The 20,636-nt window shown below is 41.2% G+C and overlaps 1 protein-coding gene across 1 annotated transcript in view; it reads right to left on the bottom strand.

Moving 5' to 3' along the window:
• MYO3A (myosin IIIA) overlaps window positions 1–20,636 on the bottom strand; it is a 1,274,985-nt gene that overhangs the window by 130,730 nt on the left and 1,123,619 nt on the right. Inside the window, exon 32 of the mRNA XM_069211361.1 lies at window positions 7,128–7,262. Within this exon, the coding sequence (XP_069067462.1) occupies window positions 7,128–7,262 (135 nt within the window). The remainder of the gene's footprint in view (window positions 1–7,127; window positions 7,263–20,636) is intronic.

Below are 20,636 nucleotides of genomic sequence, written 5' to 3' on the forward strand. Positions count from 1 at the left end.
GGCTTACGTCCTATCCTAGACCTTTATGACTTCAATTACTTCCTCAAGAAAGAGAAATTCAAAATGCTCACCCTGGCTCAGGTCCTGTCTGCTTTGGATCATCCAAAGCAGGTCCCAGCTGTTTTGGATGGTAGCGTTTGACTTGCAGGACATTTATTTCCTCATTCCCATCCTGCCTGCCCACAGACGTTACCTATGATTTGTGGTAGGTCACAAGCACTTTCAATTTACCGTGCTCCCCTTCAGCCTTACCAGCGCCACTCAGATGCTCACAAAAGTGATGGCAGTGGTTGCAGCTCATCTGCGCAGGTTGGGGGTTTTAGTCTTCCCCTACCTCGATGACTGGCTGTTGAAGACCCGCCCCAGAAAGTCGTCTCCCACCTTCAGTCTATGGCGAACCTCCTGCACATGCTGGTGGTCACTATAAATATGCCAAAACCACACCTGACTCCCTCTCAGATGCTCCCGTTCATCGGAGCTCTTCTGGACACATTGCAGTTTTGGGCCTATCCTCCCAAAAAGCGAGTCCAAGATATTCAGGCTATGATTTCAATCTTTCAGCCTCTCTCTTGGGTTTTGGTGAGACTGACTCTGAGGCTGCTGGGCCTCATGGCCTCCTGCATCCTCCTAGTGACACATGCCAGATGCGGGATCTGCAGTGGGACTCGAAGTTCCAGTGGGCGCAGCATCAGGGAAATCTCTCTGACATGGTCCAAATCTCGGAGGGAACTGTGAAAGGCCTACAGTGGTGACTTTAGAATCTACATTGGGTCCACAGCAGATCTCTCGCCCTTCCCCAACCAGATCTATCTATAGTGACAGATGTGTCACTTCTGGGAAGGGGCGGCCACATGGGAGAGGTGGAGATCAGAGGCCTCTGGTCTCCGGTGGAGCCTGGGCTCCATATCAATCTTCTGGAGCTCTGGGTGATCAGGCTTGCATTGAAAGCATTTCTTCCCTCAATGAAAGGGAAATAGTGCAAGTGTTCACAAACAACACTACCACAACATGGTGCTGCAACAAACAGGGCGGAATGGGGTCCTGGACCCTTTGTTAGGAGGCACACGCCTCTAGACATGGCTGGAACATCAGGACATTAACCTGGTGGTTCAACATCTGGAGGGCTCTCTGAACGCTAAAGCAGACAAACTCAGCTGTTGATGCATAGCTGATCACGAATGGCGTCTCCATCCGGAGGTGGCGCAAGTTCTCTTTGAGTAGTGGGGAGAGCCTTGGTTAGATGTGTTCACCTCCGCAGAGAATGCGCAATGTCAGCTGTTTTGCACGTTGGAGTTTCCAAGGTGGCACTCCCTCGGAGACGCCTTTCGTCTTGAGTGGAACTCCAGCCTCCCTTACGCCTTTTTCGCCTATATTTCTTCTGTCCAGAGTTCTCAAGAAGCTCAGGAATGAGCGGGCCCAAGTTGTCTTGGTGGCTCCGGTCTGGGCACGGAGAGTATGGTATCCTGAGCTATTGAGCATGGCCACAGATCCTCCACTCAGACTGCCTCTTCAGGAGGATCTTCTGTTGCAGCAGCAGGGGACGGTTCTCCACCTGAACCTGTCCAATCTCCGCCTTCATGCGTGGAGATTGAGTGGCAGCAGTTGACGGCTTTTGACCTTCCACCCAAAGACTGTGACGTTATCTTGGCTTTCAGGTGCCCCTCCACCAAACAGTATTCACCTGTCATTGGCATAAATTTGTGGCATTGTGGACCAATAAATCTGTTGATCCCCTCTCTCCTCCTCTTTCTGAGGTTCTTTTGTTCATCCTTTCTTTAGCCCAGAAGGGCTCTGCTTCGGGCACCCTCAAGGGGTATTTATCAGCCTTTCTTAGGTTGCATGATCAGCCTTCACTCTTTAAGTCACCTATTGTCAATCCACTCCTTAAAGGTCTCACCCATTTATTTCCTCCCACTCCATTTATCATGCCTCAGTGGGACCTCAATCTTGTCCTTACTCTCTTAATGTGTACTCCATTTGAGCCAATGCACAATTGCCCTTTAAGGCTCCTCAATTTCAAGACTGTTTTTCTTGTTGCCATCACTTCTGCTCACAGAGTGAGTTAGCTTCAGGCTCTTTCTTCAAAGCCCCCATACTTGTCTGTGCACCCTGAGAAAGTGGTGTTGAGCACTAAGGCTTCCTTCCTTCCCAAGGTTAATATGCCTTTTCATGTAGGCCAGTCCATCACCTTGCCTACTTTTTATGCGCCCCAACATCCTTTTCATGAGGAGGGGAGACTCCACCATCTGGACCCAAAAAGAGCAGCATTGGAGTTCTATCTAAATCGTACTAAAGATTTCCGGGTAGACGGTCAACTCTTTGTTGGATATGTGGGTGCGAAGAAAGGGAGGGCGGTGCAAAAATGTACCATCTCTCAAACGGTGCTTCTTTGCATCAACATGTGCTACGCTTTGGCCAAGAAGCAACCCCCTGAGGGGTTGTGCTCTCATTCCACCAGAGCAACTGCTGCTTCCACTGCATTGGCATGAGGAGTTCCTGTTCTGGATATCTGCCAGGCAGCTATGTAGGCATCCCTGCACACGTTTGCTAAACATTACTGCCTGGACAGTCAGGGCCGTCGGGACGGCTACTTCAGTCGTTCGGTCCTGTAGGACTTTCTAGTATGATCTTGGTTCGCAGCCTACCTCAGAGGATGGTATTGCTTGGGTATCAATTCTAAGGTAAGGAATCTGCAACTGGAAGTCTCTATCAGATATACAAGTTACTGACCTTCGGTAACGATATATATGGTAGAGACATACTCTAGTTGCAGATTCCTTACCGGCCCACCTATCCTCCCCACTTGCGAACTGATTTCTAGGGACAGGGATTCCCCATTCAGGACCTTATCTCTGGCACAACAATCTCAGTGTTCTTCACAGCTCTCTGCTTTGGTATCACTGTGCTGAGGCGGCGTCTCTGTACTACTTCCAATGTCATCACAGTGATGACACCAATGAAATCCGTGGAGTCGACCAATGCCACCTACCGACGCTCAAGGTTACTGCTCGAAGAAAAAATCTCCAAATCCAGTCTGACGCCTGGGGGAAAATTCTAAGATAAGGAATCTGCAACTAGAATATGTCTCTACCAGATATATCTTTACCGAAGGTGAGTAACTTGTACGTCATGTATAGATAATGATTGCAATTAAATAATTTGCTTTGCATATTTGATTAAATTGTAAGGTGCACAATAGGATTGATATGTATTAGTTTTCATACTTATTTATTTAGGCTTTCTTAGCTAGACTAGGCCTCAAGGTTCATTTTGCAATAGTAGTGGAAGAGTGCTAATTCATTCTGTTCCCTTTGACCTGAATTATTTTCTAGGTTACTAGTGTGTTAGAAAATGTCCTATTGTATTGATGACAGAAAATATGTTTTAACTAATAACAATTGTAATAGTATTTGTTCTGCTGTCAAAAAAGACAGGAAGTATTATTGAATTCACATGAGAACTGTTAGAATTATCCTGTAAATGCATGGGAAAGCAGTCCAATGTTTCAAATCTCTCTAAAAGTTATATTTTGGCAAAACTGTAGGAACTCAACGTGATGACTTTGCACCTTCCCTGAGAAAATCTGGAATACTTGCAAACCTGAGGAGTGTAAAAAAAAAAATCATTGAATATTGATCCATTTGTGAAAAATGGGACCACTCTGTGGACCAATCAGAACTCTATGGATATATCTAGTTAGGGAGAGACTTTTGAAACTTTTAGTCAGTCTTACTTATGACCCTTTGCTGTAATGTCACTCATCTCCTGAATCCCTATGAACCTTACAAGTCTTCTGATGAATTCAAGTCATCCTTTCTATTTGCCCCATTTATTTATGCTGTCCAATACAATACTAATATGCCCAATAAATTCTGAACTGCTGTCTTGCCCTATGTGCAGCTCAAGTCCTGCACTGCCCTTGACGCTGTTGTCTACTGATGCTGAGAAGCTGTGAGCGCTCTGGACTGTCGAATCTTTCCTGTTTGCTGTCTCATGAGGGGGATATAATCTGCAATGTGATTTTTCTTGTTTCCATTTCAGCTTGGATGATTACACCAGTGTATAGCATAGTGAGTTATCCTAGATAGAAATTTTTCCAAATTATTTTTGTCTTTTTTTCCTGATTTGCCCGCATGTGCTAGTCTGTCCCCACACATGCAAGTCCAAATTCGTAATAGAGATGAGGATGTCCCAGAAACTGATTGTTATTAATTGAGTTTGATGATTTACTGACGTCACCATCATCTGCTTTGAAATCTGATTTTGATGTGCACGTTATAGTTCTGTTAATTTGTGTTATTCTCTTGGAGTGTTTAATAGTATTGATGTTTAGTAGGCTTAATATCTTTAGGCATTTTGGTCAGCCTATGGTTTTCCTGTATGTGTATAACTTAGTTTTGTGCACCATTTATGTTATATTGGCTCTGTGGTTGTAATAAAGCTTTGAAACTTGATTCAGTTTGCAGTTTAGAGGCTGTGATCAAATTGATCAGAGTGTTTAAATTTGTTTATGCTTCTTATATTATTGATTTATGTTGAATTAATCTGACTACCACACTCCTCACTTAGTCCAAAGATCCTGTCGACCTCTAATATGGGTGGGACGAGTTTTGACATCTCACAAGAGTGTACGTGGTTTCTGAATCTGAGTCGGGAGGAAGACCTCTCTGTGTGCTCCAGCAATGGCATGTGACAGTGACAGTGAGAGCAACAGGAGGATAGAGGGAGAAGCATGAACTCTTTTCAATGGTCCATAGCACTCTCAATCTGAGTTCAACGCCCCTTCTGCCGAGGAGAGACATATTCTATTCATGAGGGCAAAATAATGTTAATGACAGAAGGCCTATACCAGTTTTCATAGCTTTAACCACTCAATTGTCTACAACGGGGCTCTCAACATTCCAATCTTTTTAATAGAAAAATAAGAATTACTGAGAGCGGTTAATAGTCATCAGCGATCAGTACTGTTCTATGCAATTTGTCCATTACACTAAAAATTGCAATTATTGCCTTGCAAACAAGATCAGTTTATCCTTATTTCTTCCTTAACCCTTTAAAGATCTCATATTGACTCTGGGGCAATGGTCTTCAATTTAAAGAGCTATTTAAGTTATCACAAATAAATAAACTTTCTTAATGAGCTCTGAGACTAATAAAGTCCATCCATCATCTTTATACTTATAGATAGTGCTGAAACATTAGTGTAAGCATTAGCTCTACGTATTTAAAGGTAGCTCATGGGGTTGTTTTATTATATGTGAAAACCTTAAGTTGGTGCCTTAACTGCCTAATGCCTCATATGTAATTATTATATAACAGGTCATCAAACTGTGTTTTGAGAAGGTACTTTCCTTGAAGATTTTTTCAACCCACTTCTGCACGATATGAAAAGAGTAGGCAGAGGCACTATTAATGTTTATTTCTTTAACTTAAGTAAATCAGGTCTCTTTTACCCCTGGAGTACCTTTTTGCAATGGCCTGCCCTCACTACCTTTCAAGTTAAGTGAAAATATATTACGGCAATATCTGTTGGTGGCATCAAGGCCACAACATGTCATCCATCTGACTTCCATCGACTTCTGAGGAATGCCAAACGATGCCCAGGACACACAGAGCATGCTGTGTATACATGATCTGTTTTCTTACCTCCACAGTGGATTCCAAATTTGTGGGGTATACCCTCTATCCTGGTTCTGAGATCAGTGTAACTCAGGAATACCAATGGATATGTTCTCCTTCTTTACCATGATCGCAGAAAATCCATCAATTTCCCAGATGTAATGCAAGGCCCAAAAGCAAGCATGAAAAGAAATAGGTATTGCCTAAATCAGGGATGTTTGACACTTGAGGCCTCAATAAGTTAGTTCAACTATTACAAGAAAATAGAAAGACTAATGACACTCTTGCCTATTAAAATATGGAACAACTTCAGAAAGTATTCTAACTTCCACATGTTAGAAAGAAAATCAACAGGTGCCCAAACAGGCACTAGAGGATGTATGGGCAGTAGGTTTAAGAAACATTCTGTGTTATTGACACATGATCATTAACGTATCATGCTGATTAGGAAACACAGAAATACAGTTCTACCATGTAAAATATTATCCTCACACAACTATATTGATGGTTCCTGCACCATGCTGGAGAGGCTGCTCACAGAAAGGCTCGATTGCACATATATTATTGTAGTGCCTTTTTGCACAATCCTTTTCGAAGATGGTAAAACGTAGTGATCATTCACCCAATGGCAATTAAGCCACAGCTCGTGCAATGTGGGGAACACAAACACTTATATAACATCATATGGACTACAAATTGGCTACCTCATCCAATCATGTCTTCAGGCAGGAAAACCATTGTATTGAGCAAGAAGACATCATAGCCCATCAACTGAAGCTTGTGGAGAGATTCACTAAAAAGGATATCAACTGATGACAAAATATATATCGAAATAATGGGTTTGAAACACTGGGTGTTATAAATGGCTGACCATTCCGTTAATTCTGGTATGGTCTTTTCTGAACTAGTACTTTCAAAGTCACTAAAATGTTTAGAGTGCATCTCATTGTTCTGACAGATATTGGTATGGGCTGTAATCTGCACACTTGTTTCTCTGTGACTAAGCATGCAAAATGCTTGTGAAACAATCAGGAAAAATAGAAATTCTTTTTTATTGACATGATTGCGCAGTTTTCAGCACTTGTCACTACATCCGCATAGTGCTGTTTTTCACTTGGTGCACCATTAGATTCATCAAAGATTTTCGGTTTTTGAAAAATGTAGTCTTGCTTACCCAACATATCTACTGCATATTTTAAATACAGAATTGGCCTGAAAATGTGTCTTCCATTCATTTGTTTGATGAAGAATTGTGCCTAAGTGATAGAGTTGTTCCAAAGACACGCTAATGCTAGTTTTACAAAACAGACACAGGTATTTAATGCAATTTCCTAATGTGGAAAATGGTTTGCAATATAGTCACTTAATACCCAAGAGGAATACCAGGTTGCCCAGTTTCCTTACATAGAAAAATAAATACAACACCACCAAAGTATGAAAGCAGACAATGGGTATTTCTGTATTGTGTGAAACTTAGGCATCATATATTTTAATAGAATATTACCTACCCCGTGTTAATGAGGGAAGACCTACAGCTGGTTGATGACTTGTCTTCCTCAGACCTGCCAAATTCATCCTTAGGAACTTGGTGGACTGATGAAATTTCTTCATAGTAATCTTCCAAGTCTAAAACCTTTCCACCACTGAAAATATACAAGTTTGTTACATGCAACTTTTCTAGCACAACAGTACATCCTACGTAAAATACATTTCTTTGTGTGGACAGTTGCATGCACATGTATCTACAGTTCAGAGTGATTAGAAAGGAATCACATGGTCAAAATGATGAACGAGAAAAAAAGGACAGTATCAACATTTTCATAAACACATACGCAGCGGATAGGTCCCAGTCCCTCAATGACTGGTCAACATTGCTTTCAGACAAAAGTGGTAAAATATATGAAAAGCAATCATTCTCTCTATCTTCAGAAATTGGCTTTATAAAAGCATTATCTTAACTCTAGTGTTTAGGTGTACCACCAGTGCAGCAGAACATCGTTTTACCCCTGTTCCCAATCAATATGAAGCACCAGTACTTCATCAATTGCAGCACATATTTAGCTTTCCACGATCTGGAGGTTTCCTTTATGGACGTTTTTGAATTAAATGCATTTCGTCTTTAACAAAGGGTAATATCGATTTGGTTGCAATGGCACATCTCTAACTGCAGATGACAAGCTCAAACAATACAATGTCAGAAAGCTATCCAAACATACGGACATCTCAAATCTCAAATGGGATACCTTTATTGAGTGTTGGACCCTTTTCATCAGCGTTACATACCAGGATCCAGATAAGCTGAAATCAGATATTCCGGTGCAGGGGGGCTCCTTTGTTACAGACAGAACAGAGAACAGTCTACCCGGGATGCTATCAAGTTTAAAGATGTATTATAATACAAAACTGCCCAGCTATGAAATACTCACAGATGACCAAGAAGGACGTCACAAATGGCCCTTGCTATCAAATGTTCAGCTGGTACGCTATACTAATTGTCTTAAATTTAGTTTTCAGGAGCAAGGGAGCTTGTCAACACTGGCGACTTAATTTAAAGCAACTCTGCTGTATATTACAGCAGTAGTAGAGCAAATTGTTTAAGCCTTTTGGGTGGTGCTCATTAACACCACCTCTTTTGGTTTGTACAGTTAAATGTGTGATGGGTACACACTAGGAGACAAAATTGTAACAATACTCTAGTGCCAAGCCTTCTATGACAGTGAAGGACTTTTTCTCCATGGCACTTGGCCTTTCACAAGTGAACATACATTGTCTTTTCAGGCAAAATTGGCAGTGAATGCAAAAGAACATACACCCACGTTTAAGTGTATCAGACTCTGGAAAAAATATATGATATGGCCAAGGTCCAAATGTTATAATTGTTGAAGCAGATATGTTAATTAGAGATTATTAATGAATGTATATGTGTTTTGATTAATAAGAAAATGATAGAAAAAGTGAACATAGAAAAATTAATGTGCACGTTTGAGAAAGTGCCCACAAAGAGTGACTGCCAACTTATACGAAGTTGTACTAAAAATGATTTAAAATGTATGAAATATTGAAAATGTGTAATAATAATGTAGCAATATATCATATTAAGATGTATAACGTATGTTTTGCATTATACTGTAGAGTTAACTTAGCCGAAGTGGTGGCCTAGTTTTGCCAGGCCTCATGCAGAAGTTGAATTACTAGCACTGTAGAGAAGCTAATGCATTGAACTGTCCCTGAACTTTTCATGTTAATAAAGTCTGCTTAGCTAGAATTTTCTGCAGTGTACCGGTGGACAGGAGATGAGACTCGAACAATAGAGACATTTACTGGAGAAGAAGATGCAACATTTCCGATACCTGATGAGCCGGATGATGAGTACATTGTACAGTGAACCAATCAACACCTTGGTAACGACGTAATATTATAATTCATAGATTTGTAAAATTAAAGTTATTGGGTAGGGAAATGACTGGTGATTGACTGACCAATTAGGAATTAGGGCAATGGACTGGGTATCCTTAATAAAATGTCATGACAAAGGGCAAAAAACTTCAGATCTAGAGGCAGAACTGCTCTGGGAGAGAACTTATTCCGATATTGATGCAATAGTGGGGGAGAAGAGATTCGAGATTCTGTCATTAGGCTCATGCTCTTGAGAGCCTGATGCATTGCTGATCGATTGATGACCTGAAGACGAAGACTGACTTTGTTGCTGATCCATACCATGGATAGGTAGCTATGACTGATTGACTTTTTGTGTCTTTTCTTTCTAGGTACCAACTGCGCTGTTTTATAGTTTTCTCCTAGCTAGATGTTTTTCAAAATTCATGTTCCAAATTTGTTTTTGCATGAAGTCCCACGTGCTAATGCTAATCTGTGTTAGGTAGGGTTCTGATTCTGATTTGCTGAGCTATGCTATTCATGTTAACAGATTCTTCTTTATTGGCTTATGTTGAGGCATTAGAACGCATGTTTTCTTAAGTTCTGATTAGGTTATATTACTAAATAAATGAATCCTGAGTGAATTGAATAAAGTTTGAATTAATCTTATGAATTAGTTTTGTAACTAATAGGGAAATAAAATTGATAAAACGTGAGAATTGAGTTGTGGTTATTCATAAAATGTTGACGCTATTCACTGATGATTAATGTATTGATTATTGATGGTCATCGATTACTACATAGCTAGGATACTCCACGCAAATCAAAAGGTTCATCAACCTATACGCGTCCCCTTGTATGTTTACTTACTAAGGACCAGGCGCGCTAGCATAATCATGAAGCTCTAAAGGGCTAAATAAAATTTGGACAAAATTATTTGATGTGAAAAGGCCACATCAAGGAGGTGCTGACCAATCTTCCTCTAATTAGTATTTGATATTACTTGGCATAGCCAGTTTATTAAAGCGGACTATTGCTTGAACACAATCAATGTAAAAGCCAAGAGGCAGAACCAGTGCTATGAAATCTGGGCTTACATCCATATATTACAAAAGTCAGACTTGTTGTCCTTGCTTTAGGATACAAACATTGACAGAAACTCGTGCATAGGGAATGAAGCCTCTGCTGGGACGAAATCATTTAGACCAGTGGTTATTAACCTGTGGCCCGGAGACGACTTGGGGTCCACAAAGCCTACTCAGGGAGTCTGCGACTGCTTAGAAAATTAAATAATATTAAAAGATTAATAAATTATAAATAAAAAAGGAACATTTTCAAATGGTCTGTAAATGCGAATCAATTTGAAATTGGATGCTAAAAATGAATTTTTTATCCTCAAATTGATTTGTGGGAGCAGTGCAAGTACATCATACATAACACTGATAATATAGTAATGACAATGAGTTGCATGAATTTAATTTAGAAAAACTCCTGTTGTGTAGCTATTCGAGCCATGTTTTAGACATGTTATTTTAGCAAACTATGGGCCTCATTCTGACTTTGGCGGGCGGCAGAGGCCGCCCGCCAAAGTACCGCCGTCAGAATACCGCTGCGCGGTCAAAAGACCGCCGCGGTAATTCTGAGTTTCCCACTGGGCTGGCGGGCGACTGCCAGAAGGCCGCCCGCCAGCCCAGCGGGAAACCCCCTTCCACGAGGATGCCGGCTCCGAATGGAGCCGGCGGAGTGGAAAGGGTGCGACGGGTGCAGTTGCACCCGTCGCGATTTTCAGTGTCTGCTATGCAGACACTGAAAATCTTGGTGGGGCCCTGTTAGGGGGCCCCTGCAGTGCCCATGCCATTGGCATGGGCACTGCAGGGGCCCCCAAGGGCCCCACGACACCCGTTACCGCCAACCAGGTTCTGGCGGTCAAAACCGCCAGAACCAGGCTGGCGGTAAGGGGTCGGAATCCCCATGGCGGCGCTGCCTGCAGCGCCGCCATGGAGGATTCCTCAGGCCAGGGGAAAACCGGCGGGAAACCACCGGTTTCCCTTTTCTGACCGCGGCTTTATCGCCGCGGTCAGAATTGGCCTGGATGCACCGCCAGCCTGTTGGCGGTGCATCCACGGTCCCCGGCCCTGGCGGTCCATGACCGCCAGGGTCGTAATGACCCCGTAAGTCTGCCGTTGTGAACTTTAGCCCTGTTACTTTTTATTCAGCATCGCTTTATTTTTCTAGCGTTAGCCACATTTGCGGTGTTGTTTCTTTTTCTCTTTCTGTTTGTTCCTTCGCCTAGGAAAGCATCACGTTCTTAGCACTGATTTTATTTCACTTTGTGCTTTCTTCAAAGTTGCAGTCAGATAGGGGTTTGTCGGCACAAGTGGCTGTGACTCCAACATTCATAGAACACACATATTCCTATGTGGGAACCCTTTTGTAGAATATCAACTGCTTTATTATAAACTTTCTCTGTCTCATACATGTTAGAGGGAGATTACAGCAAGATGACCACGAGTGCATGCTGACCGCTGAGTGTCTTCGCTACAGCTGCTTGCTTAGACTGCTGAATCCCTGGCCTATATGGGGACGGTATCTTTCTAGACAACAGGCTTCCTTGCTCAGGTATGGGGGATGATGTCTTCCCAGGGGGGAAACCTGAAGAGCGGATTAGGGTTTATCACGCTATGCTCTAACATAGCCTAGGCAGGAAATATATATATATGTAATTCCTAGTGACAGTATGGTGGGACTGTTTTTGTTTTTCACTCTCTTTGTCACCATTTTGCTTCTAGTGTGTTTTATCATCTTAGTTATTGCAATACATGCCATTTTATCTAAGATGCAGTTATGTCAGTAAACCTTATTGAACTATATTCTCCTTCTGTTTGTCTTTGCCTGCGTGAGAGAAAAGGGTGAGATCTGATCAACCACAATTCCCATGAGGAGTCCCTCTGGCATGCGCCCTGTTGCCACAATCATTCCCGCTCTTGAGTGGAGATGAGGCACTGCTTGTTGGCCGGAAAAACCTAGGTTAGGCCGACAGGTGTCACATGGTGTGGGATTGTACTCAGTACCCCACAATTCAGGTGATTCTTCTGTGATAATCCAGTAGTTTCATTACGACAATGAGAACCTATGTGACACTCCAACCTTTCTAACACAATTAAAATGTTGATGTTATTTTTGTATTTGCTTTGGAATAAAAAAAAAACAATGTCTGTATTTCTTTGATGAATCCATATTCTGTATTTCTTGTCTATTGTTTTGCGGTTCAAATCATCAAAAGTGCTTAGGTTGTAGTACCCGGCTTTCAGTAATATATCAGTTTGGGTTCCCGGATTCCAATAATGATACAGTGGGGGTCCCCAGTAGCCAACATTTTTTGAATCACTGATTTAGACCATTACTGTTTGTTTGGACAAAATGTGACACTGTAAAACCATACATATTACCAAAGCACAATATTCTTCTTCTAAACACATTGGGCAGACACTGAAAACAAATAAAATAACCACCAAACAAAATCCCAACTTGTTTAATTGTGGCCAATGTACTTTGGAAATGTAACAGCAGGAGAAACCTTCAAAGTTCATGCATAATACCATTACAGATCAAATGAGATTTATCTTCTGTGCATTATTGAGGTTCACCTAGTAATTGTTAACTACAGGTCATAATATTAGAAACTACTCTGACTCCATAGGGATGAGGATTCCAAAATTATTTACATATTATATTTTTAATGATATTTATATAGGATAAACCTAGTTACATGGGCAACAAAGTGCTTCACATCTAACGTGTATATGTAGCTGAACAAGAGTAACAGTGGAATGGCAAGAAGGTGGAACCAGAAATGTCATTGTTTGATTATCAGGAGCATTTAACAGGAGTGAATATTCTGATTTCTTGGTGTCTTTAATAAAGCTGTATGGGAAATTACATTGAGCGGTGTTGAGTGACTTTTTGGGGCTTGCCAATGCCAAGGTGTGACAGAGGAGAGGCTTGTACCACTGTTTGAAGTCATTTATTTTAAATACAAATTCATTTTATTTGGTCATTTTTACCTTAGCATATTAAAGTTAAATGGATTTACTGAAGTTATCTGCAGTGTGGGCAAATGAGTGAGTTGAGGACAGAGGTAAAAAATGAATGAAGATGGGTGAGTGCACAATGAGCAGAAATAGGTCAAGGACTGCCTAGACAAGTGTCTGAATGAAAGGTCAAATGTGTTTGAGACCAGTCAGTCCAAGCTGCAAGGAGACTGAAAAAGAATTTCTAGCTCATCACTTGTGGTGTAACTATTCTGCAAAGAATCTACAGAAAACATCATTGTAGCATAAATGGGGATGCAGATCTTTAAAATGTCTCCCTTGCAGGAGTCCACATTGTGCCATCAATCCAGCGATGACGATTTGTTGGCTCTTGTCAGGGTACAGATTTTACTTTTCCCATTGTCATGAAAGCATATGCTTGATGGTGCCAAGCAAGTACCTTTGCATGATTTTTGTTACCTTTCAATGTTATGTGGGGCAACTGGTCTTTATTTAAACATCTTGTCATCTCATCCTATCTCCTCATCTGAAATGTTCTCATGTGTAGGAGCTGTTATATTTTGGTGGTATAGGAAATACAGATATAGATGTCAAATTTGCCCCTTCTCTTTTTTCGAGCTCTGAAGACAGGTGAAGGAGTAGTAGGAATGAGAAGGAATGGTTGAAAGAAGGCAGTTTTATTGTATTTGGATATCTACGTTAATAGGCATTATTATGTCAATGACAAAGTCTAGTCATTTCATTGAAGAAGAGACTAACATGGTTCTATATCTTCTGAGAGGTGCTCAAGCCATTTATTTTTTTAATCAGAAGAAGTTGTTCTCTACACGAGAGAAAGAGGAATACTATTTTGGCCGGGCTCAATATTAGATTGGAAGGAACTTATCCATTTTATTACGTTGCAGACAAATACTTTGTACATTATTATATCTGATGGGTGTTAGATTTTGTTTGTAAACTTGGCTTCGTATAGTAAATAATGGTTTATTTCATGTCAAATTCCATGAAAACCGAATTAAATTACCCTTTTAGAGCGGAGGTGGTTTTTGCGTAAGTCGCATGACTTTTTTCACATGAGTGGGTTCTTCCTGCCACAAGTCTTCCGAGATACCAACAGCAAACTGGTTGGGTAATGCAAGATTTCTAAATTTTTCAGAAATTTACATAATTTTAATTCAGAAATTTCACATAATTTGTTATTCAGAAATTACACAAATTTCATGGCGTAATTTAACTTTTGCTGAGGTATACTTTCATAAGCATATTGATGGATATTGAGCCTGTTTTTCTGTAGGATTGACTTCGATCTGTCAAAAAAAGCCATGCAGTATTTTGGGATCTACTGCTGGTCTAGAATCCGGATTAGAAAGAAATTGGAAACTTCTTTTGATTGTGGCTGTTTCTCTATATTAGGGATGTGATCTGTCCACATTTTAATTATAAAAAGAATGTTAACAATTTCAAGTGATAACGGGCCATGTATCATGTACACAATTTTATCAGGTTTATTGGGTTGGGTCATCTGTGTATTATGGAGCAAGCTTAAGATATGATGTTTTGTGGAATAGGGATTCATCATCCATTTCTTAGGAAGATGGTCATTTAGTACAGATTCTTAGCAGTATCTTTGGATGTGCTGTGTTTTGTAAATCTCGTTTTAGTTCACTGTGGAATTTTAAAATGTTTTCAGAGATTCAGATATCCAAAGTTTATTCCAGGATTTCTCTAGCTTTCTAGTTGTTTATTTGCCTGCATTATGTTATCTGATGTTCAACAGGTTAGACCTTTTATCCTTTGTGGATTTTCTTGCAAGTGGTGGCCATATTATAGATGTCCAAGAATCATTTACTAAGGGATTTCAGCAGCTGAGGCAATGAAATTAAAATTTTAGGAGAGTTCTTGAAAAGAAATGCCTCTTAGTGAGTTTATAAGAATGTTCTGTGGTATTGGTTTGTCTTTTTTGTTGTGCTCCCTGAGGCAGTACAGAATGGTATTGCCTTGGGGTCTATCCAGCCAAGATTGATGGGTTTATTCTAAATGTGATAATGTATAGGTTGGGTGGGGGATTAGATTAATGGTGCTGTACTCACTTTTGTAGTAGAGTTGATCTATATTAGATAATTGTGACATGTGAAGGGCACACAAGGTTTAGCAGTTGATCAGTTATACGGATGCTATGAAGCATTTGAAAAGTAAGAAAATAGTGTTCACAGTGACGTGTCTGCACAATAGTATGAAAGGGTGAATGGCATCCTAGTACATGGGAAGAATGTCATGGAGAGTGATAAAGAGTAGGATTGGGATGAAGGAATCATAGCAAGAATGGCAGAGGAAGGCAATAAAAAAGATGTCAGTAAGAGAGCTGTCTAAGTCCACCCTTATACTACAAACAAGTTAAAATGACATACAATTCATCAGTGAAGGAAACCTGCAAACTAGGATAATGTGAACAGAGGAGAGTTGCTGGACATAATGTAGATGTTCACGTGAAAGATGGGAATGCCCATTAAAATAAAGACAGCTCCTACTCATCCTATCATGGATCAGCAATTATGGCCTGCAGGGAATCTACGTACTAGATTGAGTAGTGGTAGGACTAAACTTACTTTACCCAACAGAAATGGATGTTTAGGAGAACAGGGGTCCCTGGTGCACCACAACAGAAGCTAGGAGAAAGGAGAATGTATTATGCAGTTCATGCAGATTTATTTCTGGAGTGATACCTGGAAGTAGTAAAGGCAGTATTTAGGGAGCGGTTGATCAGGAGTGACCCCCACAGGTGACAATAACTTTACTGGCCCTTCTAGGACCCACCCTGTGAATAATGATTGGGGATACAGTGTTATTGAGAGGAGACTCGAGAATCACTGATGAGGGACTTTAAGCCAAAGGAGCCTGTTCAGCTGCCAGGAGGGGGCAGAGGAGACAGGCCCTTGTTAACTACACTGGTCTACAAAGGACAGTCTGTTCTCCCGCTGCATGAAACGTGCATGGGCAAAGCCAAGGTCAAGTGCTTGCCCTTCTTCACCTGTCATCAACAGGAAGAGACAGGGAAGGGCCACAATCCTTTGATTTGACTTTCTCTTAAGCTATGCTATGGTATTTGCAAAGCATATTGCATAACACATTCTTTCTCTTTGTATCTGGGCTAGTTGTTTAAAAACAAGTGGTTCCCATTTTCTTTACCTCTCATTTTTAGGCTTGCCACCATATCTGTCTTAAGTTAGCTCAGTTTGTGCTAAATAGGATACTGTTAAAATGCTCTCAGCATGGATAAGAGAAAGGCAGCAGAGACGCTGTAAGGAAAGGTGAAATCAAAAAACCTATGCAGATGAAAATTGTACCCTAAAATAGGCTGTCTAAAGTAACTGGTGAGATGAACCATGTTTTTAGGACTGACATTTGCTCACAATGGCCCTTATTTATACATTTTTAGTGCCGCGTTTGCGGCATTTTTTGACGCAAAAGCGGCACAAACTTACAAAATACAATTGTATTTTGTAAGTTTGCAACACTTTTGCATTTAAAATCAGCGTAAATGCGGCGCTAAAAAAGTATAAATATGGGCCACTATATTTATCATTCATGTACCCCCCCAGGCTAAACAGATTCGCCAAGAGCCAAAAATCATTTATCTAAATAAATTTACACCATTGGTTAGCACTCAAAACAATCTTCAAGAAGTAACTGAAGTAGACGCATCAGACCAGTGGAATGGAGAACCTCCTGTTGTTGGCACTGAGAACAATCTTGCAGTAGGGTGAATTATTGCAGAAGGAAATTAATGTGGTGAAAAATATTATCCAGAGTCTAACCTTAAAATTACAAGAGGTGCTTGAAAAGTAATAAACCAATTGTCCAACTGAGAACGAGCCAGTGCACCTCGACTGCACCTGTGCCCAGTCCTTTTTAGATCTGGAATATTGGTAAATTGGTTCCACCAATAAAGCGAGGAAGAGAAGTCAATGGAGTTGCTATGCTGAAAACTAAGCACAGAACAAATACAAAGAGATTTAAGGTACTAATGACCAAACTGACCCCTTTTTTAATATGGCTAAACAATCAGAATCAGAATTTGAATTGTACCATGAAAGTGAGCAATTGGGAGGTAATTTTTCTCAATCTTGCTATAAGGGCAGAAGAAGGTATTCTACAGGAAAAAGTAGACAACTACTCCACATAAAAAAAACAACTTCACGTATTACCCCAACTATTTTTGTATGTCAAAAATAAACTCCCAAAGCGGGAGTTTGTTATTGGAAAACTAAGATCTTATGAATCCCATGTTGTGAAAGGTTTCTTGAAGGTTGTGGTGGTATTTTTTTTCTATCCAGTAATGCCAGCTTTTCCTCCCATTGACAGACAAAAAACAAAAAACAAATCACAGGGTCCCACTGTAAAAATGACAGGTGATCTGATGTCCTTACACCAATGGCTCTACGCGTCAGCCAGCCAGAGTAAGCTTTCTAATGGCAGAGCCAGCGGGGTCACCATCCTCAGAACTATGTCCGTCAGTCCAACGGTCTGAAAGACTGGATACTCCATCACATATATGATAAGGATCCCATATGCTAAACTGTGACTCAAGCCCCCGGTTCACAAGAAGCAATATATGTGCATTATTTGGAAATTGATGAATAAATACAACCATAGAAATTAACCTGATTATTCAGATATACTTTTCAACACAAAAATAAAGCACTGCTGTAAGAAATCGGGTTATTGGTTAAAAGGGGTGGAAGCTGAGTGAGAGGCAATGTGTAATGTATTTATGCAGCACACAAACAGCAATAAAGGGAAAATGAGGATAACTTTTATTGAATAAAATCATTCCAGAATGTCAGAAATCCAAACAGTAGATCTGGAGATATTTAAGTTTTTAGTGAAAATAGTGTCACTTGCGTTCAATAGGGTTGCACTGGATGAGGGAAAGGTCGCAGGTTCAGGCTGACTACGATGGAGTGCAGGTCAGACACAGGGATCAGGCTAGTCCTGCTGAAAAGTTACCTCCTATGAAACGAGTTCTGTTAGCATTGGAGGAAGTCATGAAGAGGAGGCTGGGCATTGTGGACAGTTGTCACTGTAGTGCGAAGAGCAAGTTATGTGTTGCGGACAGTCGTCGCTGTAGTGCAAAGAGACAGTCAAGCATCACATATGGCCATTACTGTAGCTTCATGTTGGCGAGTGTCGCAGGCTATCATTTCTGTAGTGTGAAGTACAGGCTTAGTGTTGGATAGACAGTTGTTGTTGGCATGAAGAGAAGGTCTCACCAGTACTTCACGAGGAAGGTCCTCAAGGGCAGCAGAGTCTTGGCACAAATGGGCCCATTCCCTGTCACAGAGTCCAAACTTCAGGATTTTCACTTTTACTTCAGGAGGCGCGCACACTTTTGCCAGCTAATGATCCATGACAAGGGGATAGACAACTTGGGGATCAGAGACTCACTCCAGCAGAGGCCAGGAGGGTTCAGGCAGGCCCAGTTGCAGGTCCAAACAGGGCCATTTATTGCAGGCCAGTCTTCTGAAGCTTCTGAAGCTTGTAATGTCCCTGCAGCTTACACAGGTCAGACAACTGAGCCTTGGAGTCACTCTGGTTAGCCCAGGATGAAGGCAAGCAGATTCAGTCTCCCTTCTCAGAGAGCAAGGCACTCCTTCAAGCAGCAGGGTAGTCCTTTAAGCTGCAAGGCAGTCCTTTTTTTGAAACTTCAGTGGGTGCAGGAGTGTTCTTAATAGTGGTTCTGATGTTCCAATATTTAACTATAGTGGCAGGGGTGACACCCTGTCTTGACCCCACCTCTGGTTCTGGATATTTCTTCCCTTCCCTGTCAAGGATCCCAAGTGCCTTTGGTGAAAAAAGGCTAGTGTCAGATTTCTTTATCTGTGCAGGAGGCAAGGTCACTTGAGGCATAGGTTGGCAGGGTATAGCTCTGACCCCAGCTATTCTGCCCACACCTAGCCCTGATTTATGTCACTGTCTGGGAGGAATACACAAACCCCTACAGAAGAGCCATTCACAGTCATGTGACCCAGGACACTGGCAGGAGGCATAAATGGCTAGGGCAAGTTAATATCAACTTTCTAGAAGTGGCATTTTCAGGATTGTGGTTTCAAAATCTGACATTACAATTAAAGAGGATTTATTTTAAATTACAATTTCATTTTACTCTAAACAGCATATCTCTATCTTTTCTCAATCCAAAGTTAGCACTTATTAAATGTAATAAGATAACACAGTGTTAGCCAATAGGAGAGCATGGCCTTACAGTAGTGGAAAACCACTCAAGGATTTTTCACTACTGGACATGTAAAACTTAAACCCACATGCCCTCTACCATCTACCCTGTCCTATGAGTTTTTCGGTCCTACATTGGAAGTGGCTTATAAATATATTTTTTTAAAGTTTATTTTGCCAGGTCAAAATGTCTGAGGATTTGGGTGTACCTTATGATATGGCTGTGGCACATTATTGTACAGTACACTCACAAATAACATCTTTGGTCCAGTCTGGCTCATTTACTTAACCTTAACGTCAACCCTGGGTAGTTGTGGCTGCAAACAGTAAGGCTTAGCAAAGCTGATACGTGTAAAGCATTTGAGAGCACCAAACGACGAAATAAGAAAGCAACGATGCATGAAAGAAAGAAGACATCAATTTAGAAGAATAGATTATATTTTTATGAATTTTTAGAGACCTTGATTAACAAAATCCACGGGAGAGTTCTGGAGATACAGATTTTTTGGGACATGTTAGCATGTTGCATGCTAGCATGTTGACCAATGCTTGTATGCTGGGGCATACAAGCATTGGTCAACAAAAACGTGAACATTTTTTGAAAAGTTTGAAACAGGTAGTTCAGCTACTCCGACCAAGGTTGGGCAACGAATTCCAGGAGGACAGAGATCTAGGGGTCCAGAGTGGACACTTTGAACAGTTACCTGGCCGCTAGATTGTTTTTAAGGGTAGATTTAAACTTTACAGGACAGCTGCCATAAATATCAATGGAGTATTTCTGATGCTGAGGGATGAAGGCAAAGGATGCTCAAAGGATGCTTCGGTTGTGGTATGGTCAACAGGCGCGTCTTTGTGGGTGCTCCTTAGTACATGGGTGAAGTGGAGCAAACTTGGCCAGAGAGATAGAGGTCCCTTGAAGTTGTCTATATTGCAGTAGCAAGCCAGACAATGCTGGGCTACTGGTCAGTCTGCACCACAGTTGAGGTGAAATTCTAAGTAGGGACTGGTACCCCCCCTTGGGTGCGATGAATCTGGACTTGGGTAACATTCCCTTGTCAGGCAGACTCAGGTGCAACTTTTGGCTATCTCAGATTTGTCCTCTTGGGTGTCCGGCAAATGGTAATGGCAAAACGTCTACAGTGGCTAACAAATTATCAGTTTGGGCTACTTCAGTTCTTGAGTCCCTGGAGTTGGTTCGAGGAGATCAACTGACTGATCCTTTGAGTCACTGCTGTAGGCTGGGGATGAGAATCAACTTTTCCTCGAGCCAGGAGCCACAGACACAGTCCAAATTTAGCCAGCCCAAAGTGCAACAGGTGCAGTCCTTCCGACAGTGCAACCTCTCTTCGTGCAGGTCCA

Source organism: Pleurodeles waltl, chromosome 10 (assembly GCF_031143425.1).
Source record: "Pleurodeles waltl isolate 20211129_DDA chromosome 10, aPleWal1.hap1.20221129, whole genome shotgun sequence".
Taxonomy (NCBI): Eukaryota; Metazoa; Chordata; class Amphibia; order Caudata; family Salamandridae; genus Pleurodeles; species Pleurodeles waltl.